Genomic DNA, 19,987 nt, shown 5'->3' on the forward strand with positions numbered 1-19,987 from the left:
ACGCAATATCATGTGTCATTTCCATAACTGTGTGTTTGTGGAATAGCCACGCCTGAAACCATGTGGCCTTTGGGATAGAACTGTATTCTTTTCGAGAAACTAAAAAATATGGGTATGAATAATATGTTCGAGTTCCTTGCAGGATGTACAAGTAAGCAAAATTTGTCTATATTTGGCGACGAGGCGCTTATTTCCAAATTTATGTAAAGCTATATCTTTAGGTGAGTTCCATTCCTCAGATAGAGTGCCTTCACAGAAAGATACTTTAATAAAGAAGAAATAAAAACATAAATACCCATTCAGCGTACCGCCTAAAAATGCATTAGGCAAGCGATCGGGTCCCATATACTCCTTTTCGTCTAGATTCAGGGACATATTCAAAATCCCACTCTCATTCTAAACTAGATCTGAAATACTAGGCAGGCTTTCATTCATTATACAGCTTGGCGCTTTTGCATTATCATTTGTAAAAAAAGATCTAGAATGATCATTGAAAGAATCTTCAATCGCACTATTATCATTGATAACGAGTCCTTCAAAATTAAACGTATTAGTGCTAGGGGAGGACTGATTAAGGTGCCTCTAAAACTTTTCCGGAGGAGTTCTAATAAGTTGACTAAGTGTACCATTGTGATACTTGTACTTATCTGAATACATTTCAGTTTTTAATTTATCCGACAGCCTCAATATTTTGCTCTTGGTCGTAGAGAAACCATTTTTGGATATGCTTTCCTTCTTCGATTAAGTTGACGCTTCAAGTGTATCGAGTCACGTGATATCCAAGCATTTTGGAGGTTAGTCTTTTCAGTTTTACTTGGAACAAAGCGTGATATACAGTTCTGAAGAAGGTTTTTTAACATAATACCACATTGAATTGGCATTACAACCATCAGAGAACGAAAAGTCATGAAATTGATCAAACTCAAGATCCAACAAGTCAATAATGGGAACGTCATCCGCTTGATGAAAATCCAACACATTACACTCCCTCAATTTTGTTGGCATATTTATGTTAGGTAATGAGAGAAAAAACACGGCAATATGGTCTTAAGTACGATCATCAACTTCACACTCGTGATTACTTCCAACTTCGCCATTCACCAACACAAGATCTAAAATTGATTCGGAGCCACATTGTACTGTAGTAAACTCATTTACGACTTGGCAAAAATCAAAAGTATAGTTAATGTCTTCAGTTTCATTGCTGTGTACAGTGTGTACAGCACCAGCCGAAAAATGAAGCCAATCAATATTGCGCAAGTTAAAATCTCCGTAAAAAATGACTTTTGTGTTCAACTGTACATGCTGTGTTAAGTAATCTTTAATGTTCTCTGGTATCGAGAGTGGGGAACTTGGAAGCCTATACACCGCCCCAAAGATATACAAATTGTTATGAAAATATGCTGTACGAATAATTGCCTCCACATCAGGAATCTCATCCGTTCTCAAAAGCTTAATATCTTTGTCATAGAGGGTTCCAGCACCCCCTCCTCATGAATCTGTCTTTACGAAAAATGTTATACTTCGGCAGGATAAATTCACTGTCAAAATTATTGTCCTTCAACTGCGTTTCAGTGAAAACTACAATTTTTCGTCAATATAATAAAACTAGATGCTCAAGTTGTAGCATCTTATTTACTACACTCCGACAGTTGACATATATAATTCCGAGAACCCTCGGTCTAGGGTCACGATATGAAACGTTGATTGCATTATCTTGCTCAACTATTCTAGCAGTTGACACAACCCATGTATGCACCTTTCCGTTTACTACTGCCTTATTGTAGATCATATTCACGTTTTCTTTATTTACTCGGTTTACAGCAGTACTGTCCCATAGATGCTTACGAATTCCATGAACCGCAAGCAAAAAGTTTTCCGTCAAACATATTTTCGAACCCTTCAGTCTGCGGGAGTTTTTCAATATGTATAACTTTTCTCGATAATCAATAAGCTTCAAGGTGACAGGCCGTGTCTTATCGGCAACCTTTCTACCTAATCTAGGTCAACGTTTAATTCCCGCTATCGAAATTCCAAGCCTATCAAAGCAGACCAATAATCAGTTTGTCATGCTGGCTATCTGCAGATTCACCTTGCAGTTCTTCCAAGCCAAGAACAATAAGGTTGTTTCTACGGCCTCAGATTTTTAAGTAATGTATTTTACTTTGCAAAAAGGAACCGCGCTTTTCCAACTAAAAAGCATGTTCCTCGCACCTGTGCATCTTCTTTCTTAACTCTTTAAATGTTCTCAGAGTTAATGCAAATGTCTATAGACGATCTTAAGACGACGACATTTCTGTTCCATGCTTGTCTGGGCAATTTTAACCTCCTGTATACCTTATGTAATTTCGTTTTGACTTGTAATAAGCTGTAAAATTAGTTCCCTATCAGATCGGCCAGGGTTCGATTCAACGTCACTACAAAGTTCGAATAAGTTTACGAAATCATTCACACATTCCATCAACAACTGTTTACATCCTTGCGGGCAAGGCAGCAGGACAAGAAACGGATCATTGCTACGATAGTTCTCAGTGGGATACGCAGGACCAACCTGTATAGCAAAGGAGACGTGCGTGCTTTTTATCATTGACGGGGTACTGCCACCTTGCCCACTGACGAACTTAGGTAGCCCGTTCGGTGTCGTGGTTATCATAAATGTCGCATGATCTATAATGTATGTGTGTTTGTTTCTAATGCGCTTGGTAAATCTTTTGAAAATAACAATTTAGAAAATTTGACATATATTGTTTACATAATCTCGTAATAACTATGGTACTACCCTTATAACGCGTCTGTGGAAACATTCCGATATTGATTTTGACTGAAAAATACGCTCACTTGGTTATTTTGACATTTAAAATTAAAAAAACTGGGCGTTATCAAAACTGTACTCCTTGGTAAAAAAAATTCTTTCGCAGCGAAAAAAAGAAATTAATGCATGTTTTAATAAAATTGCTATAGTAACCGTTTGTTTATGCTCCAACAATCTTAGACTTTGATGTTTCTAACAAAAACCCATACAAGGTGCACGAATAGGCGCGTAATAAAATTGCAGGAAACTGTAAGAGGAAACAAAAGTACAAACAAACCGTTCGTAGGAGTATCAACCCTCCGAACGAGAGTGTAAGCGGCGACGTCTATTGCAGAGGATCTGCAGCATACAAAACAAAATAATAACACCAAACAAAACCACCCAGTGGAAAATGACCAGGTTAAACCTAATGCAAATTTGGTTAACGAGGATGGCAAAATTTGAAGAGCTAGACTAAAACGGGACATAAAAACGCGCTTTAAATAAACAGAACTGCTGAAAAATATTTCTAGGGGGCTTGTACGCGTTACTAAAAAAATAAGGATTTACATTACAATTACCCAAGGCTAAATTGTTACTAATTACTGCTAAAATTATTCTTCCATAAGTGTAAGTGCCCATTGCTTCAAAAAGTAATCCGCTACTCTGGCAGCTTTACATCTGATTTACATACTAGGGTAAACAAACTATTACAGGCACGTTTACTCGACCAAACGCGATGAAATGCTGTAGCTTTAAAGGAACTTCGTTAGGGAAAAACAATAGGGAAAGGAAATGGTATGGTTATAAAATGGTTGTAATATGCCATGGACACATCGAAGGCGACGTAAAGGACAGCGTCTAAGAAGACGTCAAGGTCGAACTCTAGGACGACCTGTAGGATAAATTCTAAGACCACTGCACTTGCGACGTCTGGAACGACCTCTAGGACGACTTCAATGACAATTTCTAGAACGTTGTCGACGACGACGTCAAGGACTTCAGGTCACGTGATCTTCATCTAGTGACGTTTACGAGCTTACGTGACAGGCACTTACGTGGCGTTGATTACGCGACCTTGAGCCCAGCCACGGGCGTTACAACTATTAGAGTACATGACCTTGAGTGTCGTTGACCCTATAAAGCTAACGTTTTAAAATGGAATGTCAATATGCAGTTCAAAACATATGTAGCTCAGGTCGGCCGTACGCCGTACCACAGCTCAGTGTTCTTTAGCAAAATATCAGGTGAGGCAACGGTAGCGCAGGGTCCCTCCCCTGCAACAGCCATCGACAGTGAAGTAGGGTATCTATTATTTAGCATTGTTGCTAAAGCACTGAAAAAGCTGACGTCAGCTATCTTTCTTTTAGATTAAGTGGTTTAAGGAAACCAAAAGCACCGTAAGATGTACATGGGCAAAATACGCATTGTACCGACCACGTGCCGTAATATTGTAGAAAAACAACAACAAAAAACAGCACAATTTTTATGTACATCATAAAAAGCTGATGCAGGAAACGGTTATAGAGATGTGGGAAACTGGAGCTCCCAGAAAAATGGGTGAAAAACCGCCTAAAATCAATAAACGGAAGTATTTCAAATAGCCAAATATAACAGGCGCGCAGAGGTCCTCTATACGAACTCTGGTGCACCTCGACAGTTATCTTTTTCAGAAATAAACATTTTGACCATGGGAGTTTCCCTTGTATTGTTTGCACCGAGAGCCCTGTACTTTATATCAGTGCGCTCCCCCCTCTCTTGTGGGCGAGCAAGCTGCAACTTGCAATATACGAGGCACAAAAAAAAAAATAACTGCGGTAGTAGCCAACGCGAAGATAGGGTTTGAGCGTATGAATACTGCTAGGTCCCGCGTTTTGTAAGTGCAGGTGACAATGTGAATTCGGTAGAGGTCATCTTATAATATATATATATATATATATATATATATATATATATATATATATATATATATAGTACTTTAAAAACGGTTTGTGTTCGGTGTTCAAAATTACCGCTTTTTTCTCCATGAAGGAAAACGAAAATGTAACGGATTACAATCATTTCCTTACCTATATATGTAAATAAATTACTTTACAATTATTTTGTAAAATATATATTTTCCCATACACAATTTTTGATAAATGTAACGGACACAGGTAATTTCGTTACTTGTGACGGGTTACGCACAAGTCTGCACACATGTAACAAAATAAACATTTTCCGAATCTTAACAAAAATGAGCGCAATATTATCATCGCGAGAAGCATTTTGAGCTAAAAGCAATCCTAAAACATGCTCCTAGTTTGAGATTCGGACACCATAAGAAAAGCATACTTCAGAATGTTTCTTAATCAAAACGACTCTCGCGACGGCATAATTGCACAATATATCTTTTTTTTCTTGTGGGGGGTGATAGTTTGTGACATGACACTTCGTGCTTTTAAAGGTTCAGTGACTCTTCAAAATGGTACAATTCTCATGGCGTATGTAGAACCATTATCCACCGATCATATATTTGGAAATGACACTCACCTTCATGTCTATAGCTCCGACTGCTCTGCGAAACATCCTTGGCACGTCGTAGCTGCCTTTTGTGTCCAAGAGGTCGTAACGGGAAGCAATGGCGTAGACGGGGTTGTACGGCGGCGTGCAGTTGCATCTTGACGCCGGATCGTGCGTGTAGTTATTGTACCTTGGGAACAAAAACGCGAAGGGGCGATGTGGCCAACGTCAGATTGCCACCAAATTTGTTATTTCGACGCATTACAAGGAGGAAATAATGTGAATGTGTGCAATGCTTACCAAAGTTTTACGGAACACGCGAGCTGTGCATGTCCTATTTCATGGGTGCATTGTCATGGCGGCTCCCGAAGAACTCCTCCATGATATCGCGTTTAATGGAAGAGCTCGAGTAAGGGAAGCGGCTCGCTCAAGGTCGAAATCACTGCTGGACCAGCGAAAAAACATCAAATTTGCTTGCCGGGCAATCTACGCTTTTTGACACACCTTCGCACTGCAATGCGTATGCGACTGCTAAATATGCCTTATGTGTAGTCTAGCTTCGATTTCTACCTTGAGCGAGCAGCCTTTCCTTCTCGGGCTGTTTCTTTCAGCCCAACGGCACAAAGAAGTTTAAATGATGCCGCCAGGATAGCCCTCTCGTGATATGAGACGCAGTTCGCGTGTTCCCTATAGGTTTGGCGCGCAGTGTACACCGTTGAGAAGAATCACCTAATCTATGGAAGACCAATTGCAAAATTCGAAACTCCTCGCTCAATTTAAAGTTTTTATGTTTTGCTTAGTCAGCGGCGATGATCTCCAAACTATAAGTAAAACATTACTCGAGGACAAAGTGAAGCAGGAATGTTTTGCGATCGCTTGAGATAGAACCGCTATATTCGAGGCTGCAGAAGGGAACAAAGTAAAGGTTGGGCTGTGTGGGGCGAATATCCGGCCAAGAAGGATCGAGCCACCGTAGCTGGCACGTTTGTTTCGTGCACAAACAAATGGTGACTAGTCTCACGCCACACCCAGAGCGAACATCGCCGGGCGAGATGTGTTGCTTTTTCGAAGCATATTCCATCCATGAAGTACATCCTTGAAAAATTATGTTGAGGCTACTCGCTGAACACTACTGAAGACAAGGGTTTCCCAGAGTTTATCGAGCAGGTATCTACTATCCCAAAGTATAACACTAATATGTTTGCTTTTCATTCCAAGATATTTAATAACGAGAGAAATCCTGCAAAGGCACCTATTGGTCTGTTCAGGTGAGTTATAAGGCAAGGTTGACATATTATTGAAGGGTAATTGTTTGAATAAGTTGGATAATTGGCTACAACTTCTTAAGTTCCTTTTTAATTATTTGAAAACAACAGAGTGTTCCAATTAAAACCTTGGCGGAGCAAGCTAGAAAAACAGTAAATTAGTTGGTTTTAGGAGGTGCGCTCAAGTTATCCCTCGTGCAATTGAAGGAATTATAGCTGTTCGAAAACGCGGATGTTAAGAACACCCTCCACGTCTTCGTACATCTAGCCTTGCACCTTTTGCAGGAGTGGTAATGCTAGCGTACCCCCGCGCTAGCCCCGTGCTTTGAGTCAATCTAAAACTAACTGATTTAGAGACTTTCGATGACGCTTCGAAGTTTCATAAAAACATTCATGTTTTTAACTACTTTAAAAAGTTACCCAACATTTTTTCATGATTACTAGACTAACCATTATGATTATCCCCCTATATTATATCCTTCTGGTTGTATAACTCACCTGCATACAGCAAATTAGGGTATCTTTAATGGATTTGTTCTAATAAATCTGTTCGAATTACAATTAAGCACATTTTACACCAAGGCGTCTCCACTACAGAAGATGACATGCTAGCCGAACGGTATGACGTCGACAGGATGCAGCAAGTTATCCTACTTGATCGGTACACAACATGCACGCAGTAAGAAAGAAAATACTCAGAAGTATTAGGACTTGGTCTATTTTTTAAAGAGGAGAAAAGCAGCAATATTTTGAACGGCCTTCGTCAGAAGTCCTTTCGCTAGTGAGCAGGTGTCACGTCTGTCAAAATATGTTTTCTTTTACTTTTCGCAACATACAACACAAACCTGAATTGAACCTCGAAATTTGTATGCGTTGCCTGCTGGAGTGCTGTCATTATTGCTCGCTTCAACTCGATATTGGAAAACTAAACGTTCAGAATTTATAATATTGAAGACTTTAACATTTCACGAAACGGCTATTAAGGGTATAAATGAAACTATATCCAGTCACGACACTTTACATAAATAGAAAGGCTAAAATATTCTTCCTTCGCAATTTAATCCTTGTTTTCGTGGAGGTTTCTGGTGAGAATGATATTAGAGAACTTTCAGAGAGGAAACATGATTGATGCAACTAGTTATTTTGTTCAAACTAAACATATACAACGCGATTCCCCAGCTTCAACGGTTTGATATGGTGTAATCACGGCTTTGACAGCATGTCGAAGTGCCCGGAGTAGATGAAATTGATTATACAGTTTCTTTTAGTAACCGGACTTCTGCGTGCTATTCCAGAAATATACTATCAGAAATGAAGTTCAAAGCTACCATGGGGTTGCACATTTTACAAATATAAATTGCTGTCGACTAGTTGAAGCCATTCTAAGACAGATGCAATAAAACGTTTGAGCTGGATTGTTTAGATGATTCAGACAGGCGCCAAAAAGCTTACCTCATGAGGCCTGACATGGTGTCAACATCTTCGACTTTGCTCTGCTCCCTCCTAAATATTTGCGCCCTAGGAGACATGTCATAGCTGTAATAATTTCCGTATTTCTTGACCATGTCTGGTTGACCGCTGATATTAAAGATGGCAGGAAAGAAGCTGAAATGTTAAAGAGGGTGATGAGGCACGTAAAGATAAACTTCGAGAGGAGACAACCGTTGGCGACACAGGCATTTGAGTCAATATGAAATAAAAAGGGTAATATTAAATAAATAAAAATTATATTTAGTTACATAAAGATATATTTTTCTAGATGATTTCGGGCTTCCCTCTGGCCAGTTAAGTTAATATTTTCTTACACTCATCGTCTAAAACAAACAGCGTGCCGAATTAATCTAAAAGAGCGATGAAGATATTTTAATATGCTACCTGAGGGAATGGTGTTAGTAGTATAACTTGTTGTTGGTCTATTTGGTGAACGTTTTTCAGAAAGGTGGAAGGCGCAAAAAACATCGCACACAAGGAAGAATACACGCAAAGGCGCCTTTGTGTGTCTTCTTTCTTGTGTCAGTATTTTTGCGCCCTACAACATGCTTCATTATGTGTTGGTGTGCTGCAATATTTTGTATTCTTTATTCATAAAGCTCCTGCGGTGCATGGCATGTTAGGGCATTATTGCAGGGGGCAAACATAAGTGCACAAAATGTTTCTGCATTTGCAGCACACACTGCTGTTTTATCCAATGCGTTCCAGTCTCTGACAATCCTGAGAAAATAAGAATTTTCGCACAGCTCAGTCCTGGTCTTATGCTCACGTATTTTGCGTTAATTATATTTTCGTTGAGTAAAGTAGTTACGGCTTAAAATGTAAGGTGATCAAATAATACCAGTCGTGTTAGGATAAATACTATAAAATAATTTTAAACGCTTTTTTTTTTCGAAGCTCTAGTGAACACCAACATAGTGATTGCTTCATATTAGTGACGCTTGCGGAACGGTCATTCTGGTCCAGGACAAAGGGAGTTGCGCGGATCTGCATTTTTTCTAGGCCTTCAGCATGATTATTCTCAGCAGTGTCCCACACAGTGCAGGCATAGTCTACAATTGGGAGCACATAGGTGAGGGGTGCGAGTCTTGTTTTCTGCGTGGCGTGTTTCAGGTTTCGTTAAACAAAGCCAAGTGCGCGACCCGTCCTCGCTGTTACACCATCAATCCGCGCACTCCACGTGCAGTCAGATGATGAGGCGATTCCACCATATTTTACTTTATTCTCATTCGCTACCAGCTCATCGTTCAGATAGTACTTAGTTTGCATTATTTTTTTTTTCTTACAAGTGAAACTGACATGAACACATTTTTTTTACTTTGAGCTGCATTTTCTATTTACTGCAAAAGTGTCAACTTTATGTAGATAAGCCTGCAGCTGTCCAGAACCCTCCTCATTTTTTACATGTGTAAACGCCACAATCATCGGCAAACAATTTTATTTGGGGCGTAACATCAATACGAATATCATTGATAAATATTAGGAACACTATTGGCCTTAAAACCGACCTTTGTTTTACGCCAGGGGTAACTTCAACAAAGTGGACGTTTCACTATTAAAAACAACACATTGTTTACGCGAGGACAAATAAGATATATCCATTTGGACAGTAGTGTCCATTTTAGACTTTCTAAGCTTTTAAGTATAAACGAGTGCGATACAGTCCCAAACGCTTTTCTGAAGTCAGAAAATACACATTAAACCTGCTGCCCCTATCGATAGACACAAGATCGTGATAAATCTCGGTCAGTTGTGTAGTGCGCAAAGAAACCTTTCCTAACCCGTGTTGAGATTGCAGAAACAAAAAATGTAAAGACTTAGATGCTGCATTATCTGGCTATATATGCTGTGTTCGAGCCATTTGCAACAGATGGATGCTAAGGAAATTGGTCTCTAATTCGTTCGTAACATTATTCTTGGCTCCCTTTCTGTGCACTGGGATCACCTAATCTACTTTTGAGGAGTATGGTGATGCCGCCTCAAGCAACGATTTATTTAATATTATAAAAAGATATGGGGCAACCGCGTCTGCACAGCGTCTTTTGTGCACTAGGTGATATCTGATTATGACCAATCGCTTTCGCTTCTTCTAAGGATGATATACGTCAGGACGCATATCATTCTAGTTAACTAAAAATGTTTTGGGGCGTTGTAATTCCCCGTGGCAAAAACACTGACTGAAAATGCTCTTTAAAGACACGTGATTTTTCAGAGTAATTAGTGATCAGCTCATTATTTACCAATATGTCAGGCATCCCAAACTGATCACCTCCACAGCGCTTCGTAAACTTCCAGACCTGCTTATTGTTGCATTTCATTCCATCTTCGAGCCGCTGGAGATAATCTCGTTTTGATTTGTTTATGGTTACTTGATACTTCACTGTTAGTTCTTTAAGCTTTGTGAGGATTGACTATTACTTTTTAGTTTTCCACCGGACGTATGCACGTTTTCGTCTTTTTATCAAGCGTAGCACAGTACTACTTATTCATGTTTTTTTTTTTGTTTTTTTACTTTAGGTGGCTCAATACTCGGAATGTACTTTTCTGTCAGCCGCATTACTAGATGCTTAGAAAGCACCCACGCATGATGGAACCCTATCTTTTCAGTGACACATTCAAAGAAAGGAAGGGCATGTTTGTACGGAAGGGGAAATTATGAGGGTATCACCTTGGAGGTTTGGGGAATCATCACATGTCCTACTATTTGTACTCAACTTTTTGCGAATTTTTATAAAAACAAGAGCCGTGATTACAGCATCATAATCGCTTATACCAGGTATGACCTAGATACGTTTAACGATGTCAGGATGACTCCACAAGAACGCGCCAAGTATGTTCGATCCACGCGTAGGTGCAAGGACATGTTAGGGGAACCGAAACTGTGAATCACGGACTTAATATCTACATTCAGTGGAGTCACTGTTCTACCATGCACGACCTTCCTCACTCTATGTTACGTCTGGAAGAGTAAAATCACCTCCGAGCAACCCACACGCATCTGAAACGCTAGAAACCAGTTTGTGTAGGGTGTTTTTACTAGGAGAATCAGAATTTGGCGGTCTATAAAATACCTCTACATTAACATTTGTGTTATCGGGCGGCCTCGCCCGACACCACAACGATTAAAAAAAATTCACAGCCATACGAACTTGATAACTTAGAGAGCCTAAAGTTAACTTTAGGCTCTCATGACTCTCTGACACACGCCAATATCGATATCGACGATGAAAATGTACTCACGCGACATTGTAGCTTCCCCAGTACTTTTTATTTTGAAGATATTCGCTCACATCTTTAGCCTTCGTGATATTTCTGAAAAAAATAGTACAGGTGGGATTATATCGCTTTTTCGCTGAAGATGATTTCGAACGTACGGCATCTGCTCGAGGATCCAGAGAGTATTTTTTCCGATGGCAGACCCTGGAGTAAAGAGTTTGTAGTCCAACACCATCCACTGATTATTGTATCTAAGGCGAGAAAAAAAATGACAGTCAGGGTGGAAGATACAATCGATATTAGCTACATGAAATATTTGCAGGGGTTGATAAACAAAAATAAAAACCGGTTACAATATTTTGCCAAGCACAACATTAATATTTCTAACATTTAACGTTAGGGTCCTTCATCTTCCTCATCTTCCGATTAAACCGTCAGTTGCGAGTAAGCGCTTGTCCTGTGTTGTCTCCCTCTTGTCCTTGTCTTTTGCGCTTTTTAATTTTCGGAACGATAACTCTCCTTGGAGAATGGAAGAAGGGGACAAAGGACAAATACAAAACTCCAAACACAACTAGGTGACTGGTGCAGGGTGAAAATATCCGCCGGGTCCTGTTATCGAACGAGGGACCGCTCCAACTCCACCAGAGCGCTCTACCAACTGAGCTAACCAGGAATTAGACGTCAGTAGAGCAAGCAGGTTGTATCATGCTGCCACCAGTCTAAAACCAACGAGAGTGAACGGCCTGCATTTTTTTTAAGTTCGTGGTGTTAATGCAGTTAATTCAAAGGTCCGGGCGAGCTGAGCGGAATAAACGATATTACCCGCTGGAGAAGGCGAACAAGGGCGACAAAAGTCAAGCACAAAACTCCAAGCACAGCCAGATGACTGGAGCGCGCTGAAAAAATCCGCCTGGTCCTGGTAGCGAACCAGGAACCTCTCCATTTCCAGTGGAGCGCTCTACCAACTGAGCTAACCAGGGGTTAGACGTCAGTAGAGCAAACGGGTTTTATTAGCTACAACCAGTCTAACACAAACGGGGATGAACGTCCTGCATTTTTAAGGTTATGATGCTAATGCAAATAATGCAAAGGTACAGCGAGCTAGACACAGTAAGCGATAATACTTCCTGGAGTAGGGACCCTTCTCCAGGGAGTGTTTATTATCCAGAGAAACTAATTTGCGAAAATGCGATGTTTTGTTTTCTATATTATTTGATAAATGTTCGCGTTTTTATCTGAATTTGAAAACTGCGCGCAATAGGTAAGCTGCAATCTCTGCTTACAATGACGGTTAGAAAAGTAACATAGCTGTTTTAGTCACAGGGTTACTTGTGTCGTCTGCATACCCACGAATGACACGCTCCCGAGATAGTGACCGCATGAGTAAAACAACTTCGTCTTTCTTCTAAGCGTAACTGCAGCAAGGCTTGCAGCGCGCGCGCAGTTTTTACAGCGCAGCTTTTAGGCGACCGTTTACGCGTATAGCAACGTCGCCGTCGGCGTAACCGCCCCGCTATATTTAGCGAGAAACTGAATTGGTGTTGAGGTCATGTGATGTCATTTCCCTAGTAAATTTAAATGGGCATCTAGATAATTGTTGAGGTCACGTGGCGTCAATTTTGCAGCTAAATTTAGCGGGGAAACTGTGGGAGGGGCGGAGGGTATGGAGGAGGAGGAGGGATCGGAGGACGAGGATAGGAGAGAGCGCCAGAGGAGGGGCGGTATGGAGGGAGGGGAGGATACGGAGGAGGAGAGGAGGAGAGGAGAGGGGAGAAAGGAAGGGGAGGAGGGGAGGAGGAGAAGTGGAGGGGTAGGCGAGGAGGATGAGGATGAAATGAGGGGAGAATGAGGAGAGGAGGAGGTTAGGAGGGAGAGGAGAAAGGGAGGAGGAGGGGAGGGTACAGAGGAGAGAGAGGGGCGCACCCTCCTCTCCTCCTTCTCGAAAGATGCACTCTAATTTTGCATTACAAAGATTTGTACACGTCTTACACATTAAAATTTATCACACGATCTCTTACAACATTTACATTATTGACATTTCTTTCAATGTCGCTGAATAATTTTCGTGGATACTGCAACTGCAACATGATCCCTAAAATTATAAAAATTAAAAAGTTAACTGATTTTAGTTCATTACCAAACTTACAATGACGATTAAAATCTCATCTGAAATCCACCGAGCCTCATAAATATAAGTTAAAAACGACACTAAATCTCACCATCTTTTGTTTTAAAAAAAAAGCTGCTTAAATTAAAAATTAAGCACCCCGTATTTTTAGTACATGTATCTGATTCATCTGACTTCGCTTTGAAATTAGTACCTAGTCTCAATATTTGGAATACTATAGCCACATTGTTTTCAAAATTATTGTGCATATAGTATAATGTTTCCATTCCATCTAGCAGTCTTGCAAAAGGAGTTCATGCATTCTGACACAAATGTTTGAAATGCACGTTTCAAGGTTCGTCACTGCAATATCTCATTAGCGTCTCAAGAGTTATTTTAATTCAGAACACATCAACAAATGTGTTCTGAATCGAGTGAAATGACGACCCCATAGCTCTAACAAACAAGAAGAATAACGCTGTATTTATGACTAATAAATGGAAACTCTATAGGCGAACATGATTCGAAAACCGCTAAAAGTCCTGCCGCACGCGAAGTGGTAATTTCTCCCTCTGGACAACTCGGAAAACCGTAAAATTTAGTGAAAAAATTACTAAATTGTCCATATGGGCTTAAACATTCCTCCCTCCTGCTCTTTGCAATTGGTTAGGGGGACCTGCATGATTCGAATATTCAGAGGGGAGTGAAATGACATGCTCTCTATAAACCGAAGTGTAGGACGACCTTTCTCTGAGTAGAGCTCGTGAGGAGACTTCCCTACAACGCCACGAATGATCTCATCACTGCGATAGGTGAAACAAAAAAGGATAAAATTCACACTGATAGTTGATATTTGCGGGGAGATTTGAAAACGTTAACGTTACGCTAAGCATCAAAGCTCAAATCACGTTTGTTATAGATTTACGCTTCATTTCTGTAGTAAATATTTATAATTGCTAACTATGGGCTTCAGAGCAACAGCGGGACAACATTCATAGTAAGGTAGAGCTATATTTCGGTTTATACGGTATTATTTTTGTCGCCACACGCTCAAGTGTGTCAGTTATGTTCAGGATGATTTTTTATTCCTGCAGAGTGGAGACAAAACAAAAAACCACAAAAACGGATGTAAAAAAAAAAAAAAAATTAAAGATATGTGTTTAGTTCTTACTACTGGCCACCACTCTTCGTGTTTACATTAAATATATTCAACCAAGTCGCCGGCATCTATGCTTTAACCTATAATATCCAAATTAAAGCAAATAACTAAAAATACTTAGGTGATTTTAAAAACTGCCCCCCCCCCCCTTTTAGAAATAGAGAAAATTAAACAATAACTTCTACCTAGACATTGACCTCGTGGAATGCTCCTGCGCACGGCAGCGGAGCTAGAAACCACCCAAGTAGATAATCTTGTTGTGAGGATATCAATGAATTTTAATAGTAATTGCTGATTATGCGATAACTAGCGTCTTCCTGCTGGTAGTACACCTTGAATTGTTTCTGCAACTTAAGAGGATTATTTTCTCAATTACAAAGTCAGTACACTTATAAGTATAAAAAATGTCTGCGTCGACTCCGCTTACCCCAATGGGTCTCGATACGAGATGAGAGAAACCTTTTATAAAATCATAAAATTTTTCTTACCAGAAGCGTAATGTGGTCCGGTTTAAACAATTGTATAAAAACAACAAGCATAACTGCTGGACAGCAATATTAAGCGTTCGAATCGTATCGCGTCAAAATTAGGCAGGATTCGTTTTTGCTTGGTGCGTATCTATGCAAGTATAAATGTGTCTGACGAAGCATTGGCAGCACTTTTTTCATACCTTACAAAATTCTCGTAAGTAGAGCACGCGCGACGGTCTCTGGGTATCACAAGAAATGTGCTTTGTTTCACTACGGGTCACGTGAATACGTGACGTGACGTTAGTTTACATGACATCAGTTTACGTGACGTCCCCGTTTCATGCCATTATGTCACATACTGTCAGCATCTTTTGACATGATGTTGTGACGGATAGAACGTAGATTGACGTTGAAATTAAAATTAAACATTTAATTGTGCCAAATTCTGACTAAAACTGAAATAGCCCAACCAATTCTACCTCGGCAACGCAAGAGCGAGTGAGTTGAATCAGTGCGATACCACTTTTCTATGCACGCGCCGTGTTCAGGAATGTTCCAACCAGAACGCACAAGAACAGACAAAAATAAACTGTCGCTTTATAGAAACAAAAAGAAAAAGACAAAAACTAGTGTTTTTAACAAACAAAGAGAAACTATTTGGGACGGTGGGCTTGTTTGAACCCGGCATATTCACTTGGCAGCCGTTCGCGATGGACCGCCAGTACGCACGCGGAAACGTGAACAGATTGATATATTTTTGTCTTTATTAGTGGGAAAGCCTCGAAACAAAATGTAAATAATTTTTGGTATATAACGTATGGGGAACATAAAGATCAAAAAGCCCAAGCCAGCCCTACCACATATTCTGATTTAATAATGCAGTGTAAACAAGATAACAGTGTTAACTATTATATTGAAATGTAACCGGACTCTAACCTAGGCAAACCCAGCGTTTACTTACGTGCCACTGTTCAATTTTCCAAAATAGTCAACCCATTGGGGACCCGTGACAGCAAGGCGGGTGGCAACCATGCCTCTAACCCAGGTGAGGGGAGCGCTGTCTGACCTCACCAAGTTCCAGAGGCTGTCATTGCTGTTTTCTAATGAGGTTTCCGTGATTGCCTAAAATTGAAGTGTATTATTTGGCATGTCACCAGATAGAAAAGGGAGTTGTAGAATGAGAGTTGATCATATTTAGTAGTGCTGCCAAAATATTTTATGAAGTAGTACAAGAAGGTTCGTACTACGGAATTCACATTTATAGAAATTTCGTGCTGAGAAATGAGATATGAAAGGAACAACTCATCATATATCGTTTTGCTATACCCCAATGATTTAGCAAAACTATTTTTATGTACTCAACTATTATTGATGCCTACAACTCTATAAAAAGGCTTCATCTTCAAGGGTTTTTTTCCATCTTTTTTCAGATTGCGCTGGGGGCGCAAAGTAAGCTTGAGAGGGCAAGATTTGAATTGAAGCGTTTTACAACCCTTTTCACGGTGCTTTATGCAAAATCTCGGTTAAAGAAACCAGTCGGCCCAACATTTTATAGAAATATTATCTAGATATTCATAGATGCCAAAACACCGATTATTACAATAGGACAACCATTACTTCAAAATTTGGCAATTTCTTCCTCAAACGTTAGCAAGTTAATTGATATATGTATATATTGGGACAGATCTAGGAAGGCTTGCTTAGTTGTGTTGGCTTGGCGCACCTGATGAGCACTTGTCATTATTTTTGCACACTAAATATTTCCGTTGCACATGGAGGTTGCATGCGGTTCTTCCCACGCGATACAATGTTACAAGAAAAGCAACACATAAAAGTTTTTTTCGTATTTTTCAGCAATTGATTGTTCCTTGCATGCATACTTACTAGGCCACTTGAGGCGAGATAAAAATCGTCAAGAGAAACCAACTTTCCAGGGTATGAAGACATGCTGATTGTGTGACCGGGGATAGTTTCACCTGAAGAAAATATAGGCATCAATCCACCAGGCATATCTGTGGCAGTATTTCTGGTGTTGAAGAGAATAAGAAATTAGCAGACACTAACCTACCTAATTAACTAGAAAACAGATGCATATAAATTACGAGTATAAAGATAGTGCTATGCAATGAAGTTGAAGGATATGAGTAATTATTCTTGAATTACCTGTGTGGAGAGTGAATTGCAACCTACACAGTTTAATTTACCGTCCAAGAACGAAAGAACAAATCTTTATGGGGAAGCAGGCCAGGAAATGACGTTACACTATTCGCGACTCCAGCAAAACGAACGCCACCAAGCTTGAAAACCGGGAACCAGGCGGAACAGGTCGCTTTGCGCCTCTCCGCGTCTCTGACGGCTTTCGCGGACTCGTGTTGTCGGCGCGGGGGAGAATAAGGTAATTTGACGAAGGTCCGAGTATTTCTTAAGTTTGCCTGAGTGTTCATTAGTGTAGTGAAGCCTCAGTAGATTGTTTTCTTCCACCACGTGTTTGAAAGCCCGTTTACTTCACAATAAATGGTCGCTTGCTTTCGATTTCTTGGATGGGAGGAATCACGGAAAATTGTTCTCATTTCTTGTCTGTCAAGAATCACATTCAAAGTGACGACTACTTGGTAAGTGATAAGTGGTTTCTTTATTAGGTTGTAGAACAGTGGCCTGAGGACGGCAAACGAGGTGTTTCACTTCCCATTCACTTGACTGTTGCAGTCAACTGAATGGGAAGGTTAGATAGCTGTTTTTCTTGAGTTTTATTGTGTTCGATTAGCTTCAACATTGAGCCACCCACGCCGGTCGGTACGTTGGCTATTCATCTTGGCCGCTTTTTGCAGAAAAGGCCTCTGGACCACACCGAAGGAGTTGGGCTGATTTCGCAATTACTTGATTCCGGAAAACCCGCTCGCTGCTTACGATTTATGAGGGAAATTGTCTGCTTTCAAAAGGTGGGGGACGCGCCTCACAAAGTTAGAAGCTGTCACGACATTATAATCTATCGCGCCTCCAATATTTATATTATACCCCCGTCGAAGCCAGCAGCAAGAAAACTTGCCTTGCTGAGGTTGCCCGGCCACAAAAGATACTAATTTTCTCCGTGCATGTTTCGAAGTGAAGTTCAATGCAGAGAGGTTCTGCGTAAATCTCCGAAGAAGACTTTCTTAGCGGGAAGTGAAAGATCCTTGCGTGCCGTATTAATACTGCTGGCTTTTATTTTCGTGCGGGTTGCTTTAATTCTTAATGGCAGAAAGAGGCACCAAAATACCCTAAAACTCTCGGTAATTTAAAACGCAAAACCGTTTTGACGATATAATTAAGCATCAAGGAGAATGTCGGATACGTATTCAAACGCGCAGTACGTTTTGGCATCCACAGCAGTGACTGTTCTGAAGCAAATATCGAAAACAAATTGCGCTTCGCATGTGCATGCATTTCTCGGAGCTTTATCTTGATTATTCACTTCGACTCCTTTTAATATACGGAAAGCGAGCCCGTGCACCTGGGCGCGTAATAGTGCTAGGAACTCCGTTCACAACATTATTTTTCGTGCTTCAGTGATTTAGCAAAATATTCACAGTTCGCCAGCATCGGGCTGATATTCCGGTTGTTAGAATCACCCATCGAAGCCTGGTATTTTTTGTGTTGTGAACACTACAAAAATATTTCCTCATTTACTTCCCACAGAGATCTTTGCGAAGCAACTTCCTGCGGTCTAGGGAAGGAGCTGGACAAATGACAAGTACGAAACAGATCTCTACCTAAAAATGAAGTCTGCGATCTGTCATTGAGCGTGGAATGAAGGCGTAATATGTAATGCTCGGCGTCCTTCTGTAGACTTCCTTCTGGAGTTAACAAACTTCTCCGGCTTCAAAAAAGCTGCTTATAAAGAAACTTGGGTTGGTGGGAAGGGCCAGACGTGGAACTCAAGATCCGGCACCGCCATCATAGATTAAAAGCCAAACTTATACATTGAAAATATACAAAATACATGCAATAAAAACATTGAAGTATTTACATCTGCGAAAAAGAAAGCAAAATGCGGCAGAATAAGCCTGAAATCCGCATGGAAGAAGTTAATATCCAGTTGCAGTTCTCCACCACTTAAAAGCTACATCCGCGCAGTGACACGCAGAGGGCGCAATAAAACAAACGGGCATTCTATGACAGCTGACTATAGTGGGCAAATATGTATAAGGCTCGTATAAGAGGGGGGCTGCACTTACTTGACTTCGATGTGAGGTGCCATGGAAACGTGTACTTCTTTTCTATCCTGAGCATGCTTCGATACAAGAACCAGGCGTCGTGAGCAAACAGGATGTCGTCATTGTCGGCCACTACTTTGATGAGCGCTGAACAAGCGGGTGTCTGGTCCACGCTGTACTCGTCGGGTACTCTCTTTAAAACTTTTTCCAGGTCAAGCACATCTCCTTCAATGTTGAAGAGCCTGAAAGTTACCGAACGTTATTCGGTGTTTTCCTTAAAATAGACGGGAAATTCGACTTCTAATCTGTCCTCGCCGCTCCCAAATATATTCGCGACACAGGCTGTGCACTAGTCGGTACAAGGTACCAGAACCAGATTTCAATTGTCTGGGAAAATTGTAGCACGTGTGAATTCATAAATCATGCTATTATAAAAGAGAATTCGCAACAGATTTTTATTTGGTTAATTATATAATCAAAACTACTGTTGTCCAACATCTTCCCTTATGTACTGTTAGAATTCCTGTCAAATAAAGAATTGGCTTTCTTGAAGCTCTCCGTAAATGGCGTAACGTTCACAACAACTTTCCAGCTTAATGATACACTCGCGGAAAAAAGTATTCTGTTTCTTTAGGGCTGGGTATCGCTTAAACATTTTATCTCGATTACTCGACATATTTTAATAGGGAAATGATCGATTAACCGCTGCCGTTACTGCCACGCATAGAGCGACAAAAGGGTAAGAAAAATGTTTTGTTTCATGTTGTTTTTCTTTCGTTCCAAACGCCACAAT

General features: G+C 40.4%; 1 protein-coding gene across 4 annotated transcripts in view; it reads right to left on the reverse strand.

Annotated features, from left to right (window-relative positions):
* The window catches only part of LOC8039969 (putative phospholipase B-like 2), a 70,294-nt gene that overhangs the window by 4,052 nt on the left and 46,255 nt on the right, over positions 1-19,987 (reverse strand). For 2 of the 4 annotated variants that reach the window (XM_040213550.3, XM_040213553.3), the window contains 7 exons: positions 19,216-19,436; positions 16,886-16,977; positions 15,963-16,123; positions 11,424-11,516; positions 11,290-11,361; positions 8,011-8,163; positions 5,324-5,483 (listed from right to left, as the gene is read on the reverse strand). In XM_040213550.3, the coding sequence (XP_040069484.1) occupies positions 5,324-5,483; positions 8,011-8,163; positions 11,290-11,361; positions 11,424-11,516; positions 15,963-16,123; positions 16,886-16,977; positions 19,216-19,436 (952 nt within the window). The remainder of the gene's footprint in view (positions 1-5,323; positions 5,484-8,010; positions 8,164-11,289; positions 11,362-11,423; positions 11,517-15,962; positions 16,124-16,885; positions 16,978-19,215; positions 19,437-19,987) is intronic. The other 2 variants (XM_040502120.2, XM_040213556.3) reach the window with 1 other exon arrangement.

This window comes from Ixodes scapularis, unplaced genomic scaffold, assembly GCF_016920785.2.
Source record: "Ixodes scapularis isolate PalLabHiFi unplaced genomic scaffold, ASM1692078v2 PGA_scaffold1__304_contigs__length_218370807, whole genome shotgun sequence".
Lineage (NCBI taxonomy): Eukaryota > Metazoa > Arthropoda > Arachnida > Ixodida > Ixodidae > Ixodes > Ixodes scapularis.